Here is a 15,095-nt window from a genome sequence, read left to right on the forward strand (position 1 = left end):
AGTTTATAAGATTGAGAGACATAGACAGCTGGTATCTTTTTCCAGGGTATGAAAAGGCCTGTTCTATATTCTAGGGCCTGCCACTGCAAAACTTATATCACGCATGTGCCATCTTTGGTCTTGTGCAATAGAACAGGGTTTGTATTTAACATGTCTAAAGGTTAGTATAAAGGAAAAAATGGTGGATCCTGCTGAAGGTAGAGAGGTACTTTTGGGGGAGAAGGAATGCAAAGAAACTGGGGAAACTTTGTGGACCTGATTGGGTGGGAACTGGGTCAACAACAAGAGTTGTTGAAAGTCCTGGGGAATGCTGCAGCATGAGGTCAGTTTTTTTAATCATAAGGGCACCTACCTGTAGCAGTTCTGATAGGGGACTCCACAGGCTGGAACCTGCTCAAGAAGACTTGCTTTTAGTTTTGCCAAAGCAGGCTTTACATTTGCATGGTTGGCTACTCAATAGCTTCATCCCAAGAATGAAGTGAAACAATATGAACATGTTCTAATTTTAAAAAAAACCTAAGAATTTTGCTCTTTTAATCAGAAAATCAGTTGTCAGAAGTCCTACATCTGTCTAAAGAATATTAAGTTGATTTTTTTATGTATTATCAATTTTCCTGTCTAAAATCATCATTTGTGAACAAGATATTTCACAGCATCACAGCATTTACAATAAAAATTTATTGATGCTTTACACATACATGCTCAACATTATAATGAGATTTAGCACATCAGCAACTACACAACAATTACTAAACATTGGCCAAAGATAGCTATTTATAAGTGAGTTGTTACAGATGCAGAAATTGTTCAGCGGATGTGGTACATATTGCGGCATCCTCGAATGAGATCATTTGAACAGACTAATATGGCATGCAAACCATCGTGTTGACAATCTATTGACAGAATGGACCCATTAGTGCAATGAAACAATTAGGCCATACATGTGTGTACAGTCACACACAATAACAGTAGTTCTTTAGCTAATAAGCACTGGGAAATACATTCTACTATCCAAAAGAAGCTGATATACAGCTGATTTGTGAGATTTTAAGCCAGCAGTTCAAATTGGCCACATACACACTGAAGTTTACTCAAAGAAATATACTGCTTTGGCAACAAGCAATCATGGACTTCGCAGAGATAAATAATCAATCAGTGTTTGATTCTGTGTAACACAATCTTTCCAAATGGAAGTGTGACTACATGTGAGACAGCTGACCAAGCTTGGTTCCCATAGCAGCAAACAATTCTTACACAGTGGTTATGCCCAGTGTCACAATCCAGGACACTACCCTGAAATATGCAAATGATTTTCTATGCTATTACCAATACTTTTAGTATAGCCGTCAGCTACATGTTTAGGAATCCTTTTTAAATTGCAAACCATTTCAGATTGTCTATCCTTGCTTTTTCACCTGTAATCAATCATTCACATTTATCATCAGGTAGATCTTGCAGCAAAACAAGATTGAGGAAATAAATAATTGAAACTGGTGTGAACCATACACTCAGCTGCAACATGCCACTGGGAGTTGGTTCAGGTACTTGCCCGAGTTCAAGCTGATGGCTGATTAACAAAGTCTATGTGAATCTTTGCAAATAAACACCATCTTTGGAATCACAGTAGTGCCAAACTGATTGAAGCCAATCTATATGTTGTGCTGGATGTTTTAGATCCAGGGCTGGCAACTCTGGTTGGAGGCACAGCTGGAGATGATATAATATGACTACTTATTTCCAACCTTCCTGATCAATCAAACAATTCTTTTTTTACCTCCTTGGCAACTAATGATTGGGAAACGTTCTAAGGAAATGAAAACATAATTTCAATAGTTCTAATCTGCATTGCAATAGTTTTCCATGTTTGCTTGCAGCAGTGCCCAGGATATTAATCTTCAATTCCTTGAGATTCCAGGACAAGCTTGGAAACTTTCCAATCCTACCCTACATTTTTGGCTACTACTGAGTAATAAATGGTGAGGATATTATCCAGCCAACAAGATCTATTGTAGAAAAAAAGACTGCTGTACTTGATCTGAACTTTTCATTTTCTTTACCTTTTGAGGACCTGTACTTGGTGGAAACATAAAAGGTGTGGTTTTCCCCAATGACTACATACGTACGTTACTTTAAGGCATTATGTTTAAGAAATCATTTTAAATCTGTGTATATTTGTTTGTACAGTTTAAAAGTGAGAATTACCTCATTGGTTAAAAGAGGGGCTGCAATGAAAATCCCAAATAGATGAAAGCTGTTGTGAAACAGTTTTTGTTTTCTGTCAATGAAGTGTTTGGTATCACTCTGCCAAAAGGTGTAAAGAACTTCAGCCACAGATTTTGCTCCCTTCTTTTGAAATACAAGTGAAACTTTGTACAAAATGAGAGCATGACAGCGTACACTTAAAGAGAAATCACTACTTAATTACTCGAGTCAATTGTGATATATCCATTCAGTGCATGAGCTATATTTTCTTTATTATGGTGTTAATGCTGCATTTGAATACAATGTTGATTAGCAACTGAAGAGAAGTGCACAGATTTATTTTTATCGTTAAAATTAAAAAGAAAAGGCTCTGGTTATGCAGAAAATTCATTTATAAAATCCATTAAATGTTGCAAAATGCTTAGTGAATCATAATAAAACATATTTAACATTTCAAAATTAACATTCAGTTGCCACTGAAGAATACCTGAGTTTTCTAAATACACATTACAATATCCCTTAGTCTATACTTTGCATTACAACAAACATCATTCACACTGCAATTAAATACACCCTCTCCTGAGGCAATTAAGTAAATATGCTTGAATATTAAGAGAAGTCTGCAGAAGCTCAATAAATAACAATGATATTCACAACAATCTGAAACTGTGGGCAGTATTTCACCTAACTAATGGGAGGCATGTTTTAAAAGTGAGTATTACCATGTTTGAGTTTTTACTGTTAATACAATTTAATTGCAAGATGAATGGCACTTGAGTGTGTTGTTCAAACTGACCACTCTGACCATGGTCAACATTTATAGAATTATTTTTTTCCTTAAAATTAAAAAAAATGCATTTAATACAGGTGATTTGAACTGCTGCGTGTAGGATTGCTGTTGGTTAACAAAGGCTGCATTAATCTTCGCAGAGAGACACGATAGTGTGGGATTGATCAAGTCCATGTCCAATGTGTTCAGAGCTCTGGAAAAGGACAAAATCACTTCATCAGCTATAAGGATATAATATCATTTCTGCACCAAATTAAAAAGCTTCAAATTTAAAGTGTTCCTTTCTATAGGTTATTTCAAAATTCAATTCCATTACAATAGCATTCAATAGAAAATTTACATTTTAGAAACATAGAAATGGAAGGAAGCCATTAAAATCTGTTCCACCTTAGAATAGGAATGGGAATATTTTATTGTTCCCTTTGGAGCTGGCTGCAGAATTTTACCACTCTCCAGTGCCATCACATGAATCTTACTTTGTTCATCATGACAAGCAGGCATTCTCCTGAAGACTCTGAGTCGAGTCCTTAGTATTTCCCTCAACTTGCACTAATGTCATTGTTTGCTTTTGATTATTTTGTCATGTGAGCCATGTATAATTTATATTAACTTAAGTTTATGTAACTTATGATTGTAATACACTGTGCTGCAAAAAGCTCATTTTCATGGCATTTACACCCAGGGTATGTATGCCCGTGCCAATAAACTTGAACTGGAACTTGACTTGAATAAGGTGCTGTTAAGAGAGAACAGCTGGAGATTGGGAAAGAGTGAGGATGGTGTGGACATGTGGGAATTGAGAGGAAAGAAAAGAGAACAGGCTAACATGGAAGGAAGTAAATGAAGAGGGAGGGAGCCACAAGGGACAGGGACTAAGTGAGTGGAGAGATTGAAGGTGGCATTAGGGGGAAGGAATCAGAGGTCAGAACACTGACAGAGGGGAACAAGGTAGGGATAGAGGGATGATGAGGAAAAGAGAGAGGGAAGAGATGAATTTGTATTCATGGTGGGTGAGTGAGTGGCCAAAGTGTGTATGTGCAGCAGAGGCTTATCTCCAATTGTCATGGACCTCCTTGCCATTTGACCAGGACCTTGCAACACAAAAAAATATCAGGCGTAGGCAACCCAGTCCCCTTACATCTGCTCTGCCATTCAATGAGATCATGGGTGATCTATGCTGGCCTCAACTCCTCTTCTGAGCCAGTTCCCCATAACCCTCAATTCTTCAAACTTTTGAATATTTATCTATCTCCAACTGAAATATATTTAATTATCTGGCCTCCACCTCTCACCCTGAGGGCAGAGAATTCCACATTCACTAACCTGATGGAAGAAATTTCAACACACTTGTTTTAAATGACTGGCCTTATCTTTTGTAGCTACATCTCTGTTTCTGACACTTCCACCAGTGAAAACATGCCAGCATTACCAGGATGCTGCCTGGTTTGGAGAGTATGGTTTATGAGGAGAGACTAAGGGAGCTAGGGCTTTACTCTTTGGAGAGAAGGAGCATGAGGGGAAACAATAGAGGTGTACAAAATATTAAGAGGAATAGATAGAGGGGACAGCCAGCGCCTCTCTCCCAGGGCACCAATGCTCAATATAAGAGGGCATAGCTTTACAGTAATGGGTGGGAAGTTCAAGGGAGATATCAGAGGAAGGTTTTTAATTCAGAGAGTAGTTGGGGCATGGAATGCGCTGCCTGGGGTGGTGGTGGAGGCAGGTACGTTGGTCAAATTCAAGAGGTTGCTAGATAAGCATATGGAGGAATTTAAAATAGAGGGATATGGGGGAGGTAGAGGTTAGTTGGTCTTAGGTGAGCTTTAAAGGTCAGCACAACATTGTGGGCCGAAGGGCCCGTATTGTGCTGTACTGTTCTATGATTCAATCTACCCTGCCAAGCCCTCTTTGCATCTTTTATGCTTGTATAAAGCCACCCTTTGTTCTTCTAAACTCCAAGGAATACTGATCCAAACTCTCTAGCCTCTCTTGATAGGTATTAGCCTGATGCATCTCCTTTGGAATGCCTCCATTGCTACCATATCCTTTATTTGGTAAGGGGACCAAAACTGTGCAGTATTCCAGGTGTGGCCTCACCAACACCCCAGATGACTGTAACAAAACCTCCCAATTCTTATACTCTGACCTCTTCACAATAAAGGTCAACACATACCTCCACAATGTCACTCCTAACATCCAAACTCTGAACTCAAACCTCCCCTTTTGAGCCCATAGGCTTCCCAGTCCAAGTTAGCTAGCCTGTCAATCAGCTTATTGGTTGGGGCAGCTGTTGGATAGGGAATAGGCAGAAAATAAAATCACTAAAGGAAGGATGTGGAGGCTTTAGACAGAGTTGTACAACAGGTTCACCAGGAGGTTGCATGGCATGGAGTGCATTAGCTATAAGGAGTGGTTGGACAAATTTGGGTTGAGGGGAGGGGACACGTAACGGAAGTTTATAAAATTATGAGAGGCATACATAGGGTAGACAGTCAGAGTCTTTTTCCCAGGTTGGAAACGTCAAATAATAGAGGGTGTAGGTTTAAGGTGAGAGGGGGAAAGTTTAGAGGGGGAAAGTTTAAAGGGGATTTGCAAGTTTTTTTTTCCACAGAGTGGTAGGTGTCTGAATGCACTGCCAGGGGAAATGGTGGAAGCAAACATGATAGTGAGAGGGGGAAAGTTTAAAGGAGATTTGCATGTTTTTTTTACACAGAGTGGTAGGTGTCTGAATGCACTGCCAGGGGAAATGGTGGAAGCAAACATGATAGTGGCATTTAAACAGACACACGAACAGACAGGGGATAGAGGGATATAGACCATATGCAGGCTGATGGGATTAGTTTAAATTGGCATCATGGTTGGCACAGACCTGATGGGCTGAAGAGCCTGTTCCTGTGCCGTACTGTTCTATGCAATCAGTCAGAAAATCTACACTTCCAAGTGCATGAGTTAACATTAGTGCCACGAAGCTTGGACTAGCTCTCAAATTATGTCAGATGAAGCAATTAACTTTAAACACATTTGAAGCACAGAAATTTCCAGTAATTACCAGAAGAGAAAATATAAACCATTTGTCCATATATTAGTGCTCCTTCTGCAGTGGCTGTTCAGCTAAGGAAGTCAGTGTAGACAATACCTCAGGATATGACACTGAGAAATATGGGAGCTATAGCAAACGTAGTGATACAACTTGATGTGAATGAGCTTATGTTAGGATTGTACTGGGAAGAGAAAAAAGGAATACTATAACTGATTCACAGCTTCATTAGGAGAAAAAGGGATAATAACATTGAAATATGGTAGAAGTACTCAGCAGGTCAGGCAGAATCTAAGGAAACATTTAACATTTTGACGTATCTGGTTGAAGAGCCTTCGTATGAACTGGGAATGACGGAAAATAATTTAGTATATTATTTTCTAGTGAGTATACTTATTTTCTCTCCTTCCCAGTCCTGATTAAAAGTCTTTGACCTGAAACATTAATTTTGTTGCAGAAAATGAGCTGTTGGAAGAACTAGTTTATGAGGGGGATGGGAACCGGAGGGGTAGGTCAGTGGAAGAAGTAAAGTCAGATCTAACACACAGTGAGGCTTTGAGGAAGGAGTAGAGGGTATAAAAGTAGAAAGGTGGATGGGCTAAAGTGCATTTACTTAAATGCAAGAAGTATCAGGAATAAGGGTGATGAACTAAGAACTTGGATAAATACATGGAACTATGATATTGTGGCTCTTGCAGAGACTTGGCTGTCACCAGGGCAGGAATGGATACTGAATATTCCTGGATTTCAGTGTTTTAAAAGGGATGGGGGGAGGAGAAGAGGAGGAGGGGTGGCGTTACTGTCAGGGATACTATTACAGCTGCAGAAAGGGTGGATAATGTAGAAGGATCCTCTCTAGAGTCAGTATGTGTGGAAGTTAGGAACAAGAAAGGAGCAGTTACTCTACTGGGAGTATTCTATAGGCCCCCAGGTAGCAGCAAGGATACGGAGGAGCAGATTGGGAGACAGATTTTGGAAAGGTACAAGAATAACAGGGTTGTTATCATGGGAGACTTCAACTTCCCAAATATTAATTGGCACCTGCTTAGTACCAAAGATTTAGACAGGGCAGAGTTTGTTAAGTGTGTTGAGGGTGGATTCCTGCCACAGTATGTTGACAGGCTGACCAGAAGGAATGCCATATTCGATCCAGTATTAGGTAATGAACCGGGCCAGGTGACAGATCTCTCAGTGGGTGAGCATTTGGGGGACAGTGACCACTGCTCCATAACCTGTAGCATTGTCATGGACAAGGATAGGAGCAAAGAGGACAGGAAGATATTTAATTGGGGAAGGGCTAATTATAAGGCTATAAGGCTAGAACTTGTGAGTGTGAATTGGGATGACATTTTTGAAGGGAAATGTACTATGGAGATGTGGTCGTTGTTCAGATGTGATCTCTTGCAGGATGTTAGGGATAAATTTGTCCCAGTGGGGCAGAGAAGGAAAGGCAGGGTGAAGGAACCATGGGTGACAAGAGAGGTGGAACATCTAGTTAGGAGGAAGAAGGCAGCATACATAAGGTTTAGGCAGCAAGGATCAGATAGGTCTCGAGGAATATAGGGTAGCAAGGAAGGAGTTTAAGAAGGGGCTGAGGATAACAAGTAGGGGACATGAAAAGGCTTTGGTGAGTAGGGTTAAGGAAAATCCCAAGGCTTTTTTCACTTATGTGAAGAGCAGAAGGATGACGACAGTGAAGGCAGGACCGATTAGAGAAGATGTGCCTGGAAGCTGTGGAAGTGGGTGAGGTTCTCAATGAATACTTCTCTTCAGTATTCACCAAGGAGAGGGGCCTTGATGACACTGAGGACAGTGTTGGTAAGGTTAATGTCCTGGAGCATATAGATATCAAGAGGGAGGATGTGTCGGAGCTGTTAGAAAATATCAGGACAGATAAGTCCCCGGGGCCTGAAGGAATATTCCCCAGTCTGCTCTGCGAGGCGAGGGAGGAGATTGCTGAACTGTTGGCTAGGATCTTTGAGTCCTCATTGTCCACGGGAATGGTGCTGGAGGATTGGAGGCTGGCAAATGTTGTCCCCATATTCAAAAAAGGTAGTAGGGATAGTCCAGGGAATTATAGATCAGTGAGCCTTATGTCTGTGGTGGGCAAGCTATTGGAAAAGATTCTTAGAGATAGGATCTATGGACATTTAGAGAATCATGGTCCAATCAGCGACAGCCAGCGTGAGTTTGTGAAGGGCAGGTCATGTCTCACAGGCCTGATACTGTTCTTTGAGGAGGTGACCAGGCAGATTGATGAGGGTAGTGCAGTAGATGTGGTCTACATGAATTTTAGTAAGGCATTTGACAAGGTTCACATGGTAGGCTTCCTCAGAAGGTCAGAGGCCATGGAATCCAGGGAAGCTTGGCCATGTGGATTCAGAATTGGCTTGCCTGTAGAAAGCAGAGGGTTGTGGTGGAGGCAGTGCATTCGGATTGGAGGGCTGTGACTAGTGGTGTCTCACAAGGATCGGTTCTGGGACTTCTACTTTTCGTGATTTTTATTAATGACTTGGATGAGGGGGTGGAAGGGTGGGTTAGCAAGTTTGCAGACAACACAAAGGTTGGTGGTGTTGTGGATAGTGTGGAGGACTGTCGAAGATTGCAGGGGGACATTGATAGGATGCAGAGCTGGGCTGAGAAGTGGCAGATGAGTTCAATCCGGAGAAGTGTGAGGTGGTACACTTTGGAAGGACAAACTCCAAGGCAGAGTACAAAGTTAATGGCAGAATTCTGGGTAGTGTGGAGGAGCAGAGGGGTCTGGCGGTTCATATCCACAGATGCCTGAAAGTAGCCTCACAGGTAGATAGGGTAGTTAAGCAAGCTTATGGGATGTTAGCATTCATAAGTGTGGGATCGAGATTAAGAGCCGCGAGGTCATGATGCAGCTCTACAAAACTCTGGTTAGACCACACTTGGAGTACTGTGTCCAGTTCTGGTCGCCTCATTATAGGAAGGATATAGAAGCGTTGGAAAGGGTGCAGAGGAGATTTACCAGGATGCTGCCTGGTTTAGAGAGTATGCATTATGAGGAGAGACAGAGGATTGAGAGGAGACATGATAGAGGTATACAAAATATTAAGAAGAATAGATAGCGTAGACAGCCAATGCCTCTTTCCCAGGGCACCAATGCTCAATACAAGAGGGCATGGCTTTAAAGTAATGGGTGGGAAGTTCAAGGGAGATATCAAAGGGAAGTTTTTTACCCAGAGAGTGGTTGGGGCATGGAATGCGCTGCCTGGGGCAGTGGTGGAGGCAGGTACATTGGTCAAATTCAAGAGCTTGTTAGATAAGCATATGGAGGAATTTAAAATAGAGGGATATGTGGAAGGAAGGGGTTAGATAGTCTTAGGGGAGGTTTAAAGGTCGGCACATCATTGTGGGCCGAAGGGCCTGTATTGTGCTGTACATTCAATGATTCTATGATATGAACTCAGTGGGTCAGACAGATGCTGCCTGATCTGCCGAGTTCTAAAAGCAGGTCGTTTTTTGATCCAGATTCCAGCATCTGCAGTCTCTTGTGTCGACATTAACTCTTTCCACAGATGCTGTCTGACTCACTGAGTGTATCCAGCATTTTCTGTTTTTATTTCAAATTTCTTTTTAAATATTGGTTTACAGGAGTAAAGGGCATTGCCTCCATTTCTCACTGAATGGAGATTAACCAGACATAGTTAAAACAATATTAGGCGATATACGGTACTCACATACAAAGCACCGATGCTGGAGTTCTTTAGAGACTTTACATCTAGCCGAAACTTACATAAACAATCAAGCAAACATGGTCTCCATTTGAAGGAATCACTTGTATGCAAATTATAATCAATATCTCTATCTTGGATTCTTTTAATTGCTTTACTGTAATAAAGTATATAACCAGTGTTTCCAATGATTCCTGCTCATCAAACATTTTTGAAAGGATGTTTGAAAATAGCTCATTGTAATGGCACAAAACCCAATTCTGAATTCAGCAACTAACCAATTTCTTAGAATGACAGGAAAATTTCATACATGCTAACACCAATCACTTATTAACTCCTGGAACAGTTTACCTGCTGATGTCTGTATATGAGTTTCCTCAACGGATTTAGTCAGCGATGTGATAAGAGGATTCTCCTCCGTTGAAATGCACTGCCCCTCAATCAAGTTCTTGTTACAATCATCCAAGCTGATCTTATCCTGGGACAACTTATTGTAGGTTGAATGTCCTGTCAGGTCAATGAGATCTTCAACAGCCTGTGCATCACTCAACCCATTCCGGTCCTTCTCCAATTCCACATCTTGGCTCACCTCATTTAGTGGAGAGAACTCCGGGATGGATATACCTTCATCCTTTGACATAGGGCTAGAAACAAAAATACTACAGGATGAAATACTGAAATACTACAGGATGAAATACAAGTCACCATCAGACCTTGTGATGAAGGGTCTTCCACCTGAAAAATTAGCTCTGTTGCTCTTCCCACAGATGCAGCCTGACCTGTTGTCTATTTTCAGTATTTTCTGTTTTTTATTTTTAGATCTCCAGCATCTGTAGTTGTTTTGATTTTTACTATCACACCCTTGTTGATAACGTAGGAAAATACACTGTTCCCAAAATTATACCGTGGCCTACTATCATGTTTATTTAAAGAAGAAAATTTCACTGCCTAAATGGAGAGGGAAATAACTTAATATGAATGTGTGAAGTGAATGCTCATAAACTACAATAAAAACAGGAAATGCTGGAATCTCTCAGCATTTTCTAATCTTTCTTCAGAACTGAGAAGGAGAGAAAATACTAGAAAATAATATGCTAACATTTTCTCTCCTTCCCAGTTCTGAGGAAGAGCCTTTGATCTAATATGTTACCTGTTTTCCACAGATGCTGCCTGACCTGCTGAACAGTTCCAGTGTTTTATTTCAGATTTCCAGCATCTGAACATTTTTTGATTCTCATAACCAACATGTATAATTTCATCCCTGTGAATCCTCTAAAGCATATTTACAACCTCATTCTAGACTATAAAGTAAGCTTAGTTTTTGTCCATACCAACTAGACCTCATCACCCTGGATTGGTTCAGATGTTCTGCTTGCCGGCACTCGTTCATCTACACTTTTATATTATCTCTAGTTCAGCCATTCCCTGTGGGATAGCTTTCCATGAGCCAGTTTCTCCTCATGTCAAGAGGTGTTTTCTCTCTCTCTCTCTCTCTCACTCACTCACTCACTCACATTGGCTCTAGTTCTGGTTCTCTGCACATTCAATGAATTGAGTATGTGTGCCACATTATTTCTTTGTTCAGCCATATCTTTCAGCACTTTTCCACTAAAGAAAAACTCTGATTCATTACTTTTCCTCCAAGGATGCTCAAGCTCAGATGAAATTGCATCTGCTACAAAGCAGTGGAAGAATTTAATCCTACCTAGTGTTGAACTGTGAGCTGAACAACATAATACTACAAACACAGAGATGGTAGGACTGCTCAATTCTTTTTCCTCCTCACCCCATTATTAAAGATTATTTTCCCTTCCTATAACATATTTTTCTCAACTGTTGACTCCCTGTGGGGGCTTAGCCTCATTGTCCCTAATCAATTTCTAACATCTTGCACTTTTGATCAAGTAGTGAACCTAGACTCGTCTCACACAATGAATATGGTGGGGTGGGGGTTCAGGGGGGATGGGTGGTGGGGGGAAGCGGAGGGAAGTTGTTCCTAAGACTTTCCTGCTCAATTGATAACTGGCTGAACTGGACAAACGTAATTTCACTGTTTCTGCTACAGGCCGTCCCCGGGTTAAGAATACCGACATATGGACACCCCTACCCAAGAACAAACTTCCATAATATTATTAAATTCAGAAGTCTGACATATAGACATGTGGCAGAACTAGCTTCCTCTCTCTCTCCATTTTTAATAATTATTCTTTCTTATCAGTTATATATTTTTGATGCCATTCAGTATGATACTGTGGAGGTACGGTTCCCATATTGAGTAATGTTGTCCATTTTCCAACTTATGGACAAAATCAACTTAAGACAAAACAAAGACCCAATCAGATTTTTCAGATGAGTATAAAGTATACCACAGCACTATTTCAAAAAAGGGCTAAACACTTCTACCTGGTGCTCTGTGTAACATTTATCCCTCAACATAATAACACTAAACTCAGTGATCTGGTCATTTATTGGTGCTGGTGTTGAATTGGCTGATGCAATTCCTACATTATGAAGGTACTTCACTGGCTGTAAACTGTTCTGGGACACCCTGAAGTCATTGGGCACTATATAAATTCAGATTATTTCTTTATTCTTTCCATCTGTTATAAATAATTGTAAACAACCTTTTGGAAGATTTGACTCCTGCAGTCTTCCCATACCTTCACAATCATTACACTTAGTCATTTCCCACTGCCTGCTGAACAGTGCCCTCTTTGTGTTGAGCATGGAGAGAGGTTTCATGTCAGTGGAGAAGTTGTCAGTTCAGTTCATGCAGTAGCAGAAACTTAAGCTTCTTGGCAGTATTGCTGCTGTCTGGCAGATCAACTTTCCACTGAAAATGAAAAGCAAGTGAATAGAAACAGAATGCGGCGACCACCTGTATTCTCAGTTTAGTATGAGACATTCCTGTTAATGTCATAAGGAATTTATTTCGTTAAACAGCCAGAATTAGGAGAAGATTGAGAAAAGAGTTTTAGGCATTAACTTAACTAAGTAATTTACAACCCACCCACCCTGTTATTCTCCAAGACACCCCTCCAGCCACGGTCCTGAGCCAATTTGCCATCACGGTCCGCTTGCTACTGAAATTCTGACCTGTATTTTTATTGTCAATAGATAGCCAATTGCAGTGTAACCTGCCTGAACAATCCCCCCCTCCATTCTTCACCCTCCATAACCTAGTCTCCAAAACTGCACTTCCTGCATTGTAACACATGTTGTCCTATCATGCCTGTGCTCAGTGTCTTACATTGTCCAGCTCCCAGTTTGACATTGCCACAAACTCAGAATTCTGAACAAACAAGACGCTGGAGGAACTTAGTGAGTCAGGCAGCATCTATGGAGAGAAAGGAGCAGTTGACGTTTCAGGTCGTGACTCTTCATCTGTCCAGATCCACTGAGTTCCTCCTGTATCTTGTTTGTTGCTCCAGATTCCAGGATCTGCAGTTTCTTGAGTCTCCATTCTCAACATGGTGTTATCAGTTCTTCCAGAGCCTTGGTCCTCCATATTTCAGTGCCTTCCACAACCCTACAATCTTCTTCCACCTCTTGCCCTACTTTCCTATCATACTATTGGCAGCTGTGCCTTCCTCCATTTAATGTCAGGAATTTTCTTCCTTAAAGTTTTCCACCTCCTTAGCTCCCCCTTCTCCTCTAGTCCTTAAGCTCTTTCACATGTCCAAGCTTTTAATCACCTAACCCAATATCCACTTTAGCCTAGTGATATTCCTATGAAGCATTTAATTATGCTAAAGGTACTATATAAATACAAACTGTTGACTAATTTCTAATTTTGTTTGTTATGTAAAAACTTGCTGATGAATAGAATAGCCCAGTCACATATTAAAATGTAATTATTTTACCTGCTCTCAATTATATAGGGGTCATGGAAATGTACATTTCCCAAGTTAATTTTCTAGTAAATACAACTTCCATTTTTTTAAAATAGCAATTACTTTTTTTTAGAAGCTAGAGACAAAAGAGACTGCAGATGCTAAAATCTGGAGCAACACACAAAACACTGGAGGAACTCAGCGGGTCAGGCAGTATCTGTGGAGGGAAATGGACAGTCAATGTTTTGGGTCAACACTATTTATCTGGACTGAAAGATAGAGGGGAAGGGGTAGAGCCCCTTAAAAAGCATCTGTAATTCATCAAACACACAAATTGCTTGCCTATCACTTGCCCGCTCTGCTCCACCCTCTCCCCTCACCTCTTTATACAGACTATCTCCCCTCTGTCTTTCAGTCCAGATGAAGGGTCTTGACCTGAAACTGAAATCCCTCCACAGATGTTGTCTGACCCGCTGAGTTTCCCCAGCATTTTGTGTGTTGCTCCAGATTTTAGCATCTGCAATCTCTTTCGTCTATAGGTTTTTTAAAAAATGTAATTGCTATTTTAAAAAATGGCATTTGGATTTACTAGAATATTTAACTTGGGAAATGTACATTTCCATGACCCCTATATAATTGAGAGCAGGTAAATTAATTACATTTTAATATTTGACTAAGCTATTCTATTCATCAGCAAATTTCCTCCAGCATTTTCTGTTTGAAACCTGTTCTTGGCCACTCTGCTTTTCAAGATCTTTAAGAGAATGTGCAATTGCAAAGTACTAGTTTTGAAGAATAAGTGAGTAAAAGTACAAAATGTTAATTGGAAATCCTCAGAATAACATTTAACAAACTGAAATTTAACTATTTTGGCAAGAAATCTCACAATAGTTTACTTTCCTTATTAATAGAAACATGCTAACAAGCCATCCCACCTCACATCCATTGACTGTAACTCATCTGTTGAATCATCCACACTGTTGGGTTGCTCATCCACTTGCTCAGTTGCTGGCACCACTTCCAGGTCTGGTACCACTTCCAGGGCTGGTACAGCCTCAGACGGGGTCACAGCAGAACAAGCTGCCTCATCCTGCTTGCTCTCCAAGCAAACCAGTGTTGTGCTGACTTGCACTAGAAAACAAGGATGTGAAGTTACACCGGCTCTCAGATAGCACATTGCACAGCAGAATCTGCACCGGTGCATGTTTGATTAGCACTGAAGTGCTCACATTACACCTAGCTAAGAAGAATCCTGAAACTACTATTTTATAACTGACAGCTATATTGTCAGTGAAAAAGCATCTATAACACAATAATAATTCAAAAATACAAGGAAACCAAGTTAACCTCAGAAAATAAAGAGTATATTTTACAATTTAGCTGAGTTGCAACAGAAATCTATATAGTGGGAGCACAGATTAGGATATGACTAGTCCCTAATCATCCTTGGGTTTAATGGATGATATATATACTGATCAGGCAGCCTAAGTCCTGAGGGAATAAGGTTCTGGATCAATAGCTTTTTCCCTCCA

General features: G+C 40.5%; 1 protein-coding gene across 4 annotated transcripts in view; it reads right to left on the minus strand.

Moving 5' to 3' along the window:
* Nucleotides 1–663: 663 nt before the first annotated feature.
* Nucleotides 664–15,095, minus strand: part of LOC127569989 (MAP7 domain-containing protein 2-like) — a 96,389-nt gene continuing 81,957 nt past the window's right edge. For all 4 annotated transcript variants that reach the window (XM_052015131.1, XM_052015130.1, XM_052015129.1 and 1 more), the window contains 3 exons: nucleotides 14,499–14,694; nucleotides 10,082–10,374; nucleotides 664–3,185 (listed from right to left, as the gene is read on the minus strand). In XM_052015131.1, coding sequence (XP_051871091.1) covers nucleotides 3,178–3,185; nucleotides 10,082–10,374; nucleotides 14,499–14,694 — 497 coding nt within the window. In that variant the 3' untranslated portion in view covers nucleotides 664–3,177. The remainder of the gene's footprint in view (nucleotides 3,186–10,081; nucleotides 10,375–14,498; nucleotides 14,695–15,095) is intronic.

This window comes from Pristis pectinata, chromosome 4 (genome assembly GCF_009764475.1).
Source record: "Pristis pectinata isolate sPriPec2 chromosome 4, sPriPec2.1.pri, whole genome shotgun sequence".
Lineage (NCBI taxonomy): Eukaryota > Metazoa > Chordata > Chondrichthyes > Rhinopristiformes > Pristidae > Pristis > Pristis pectinata.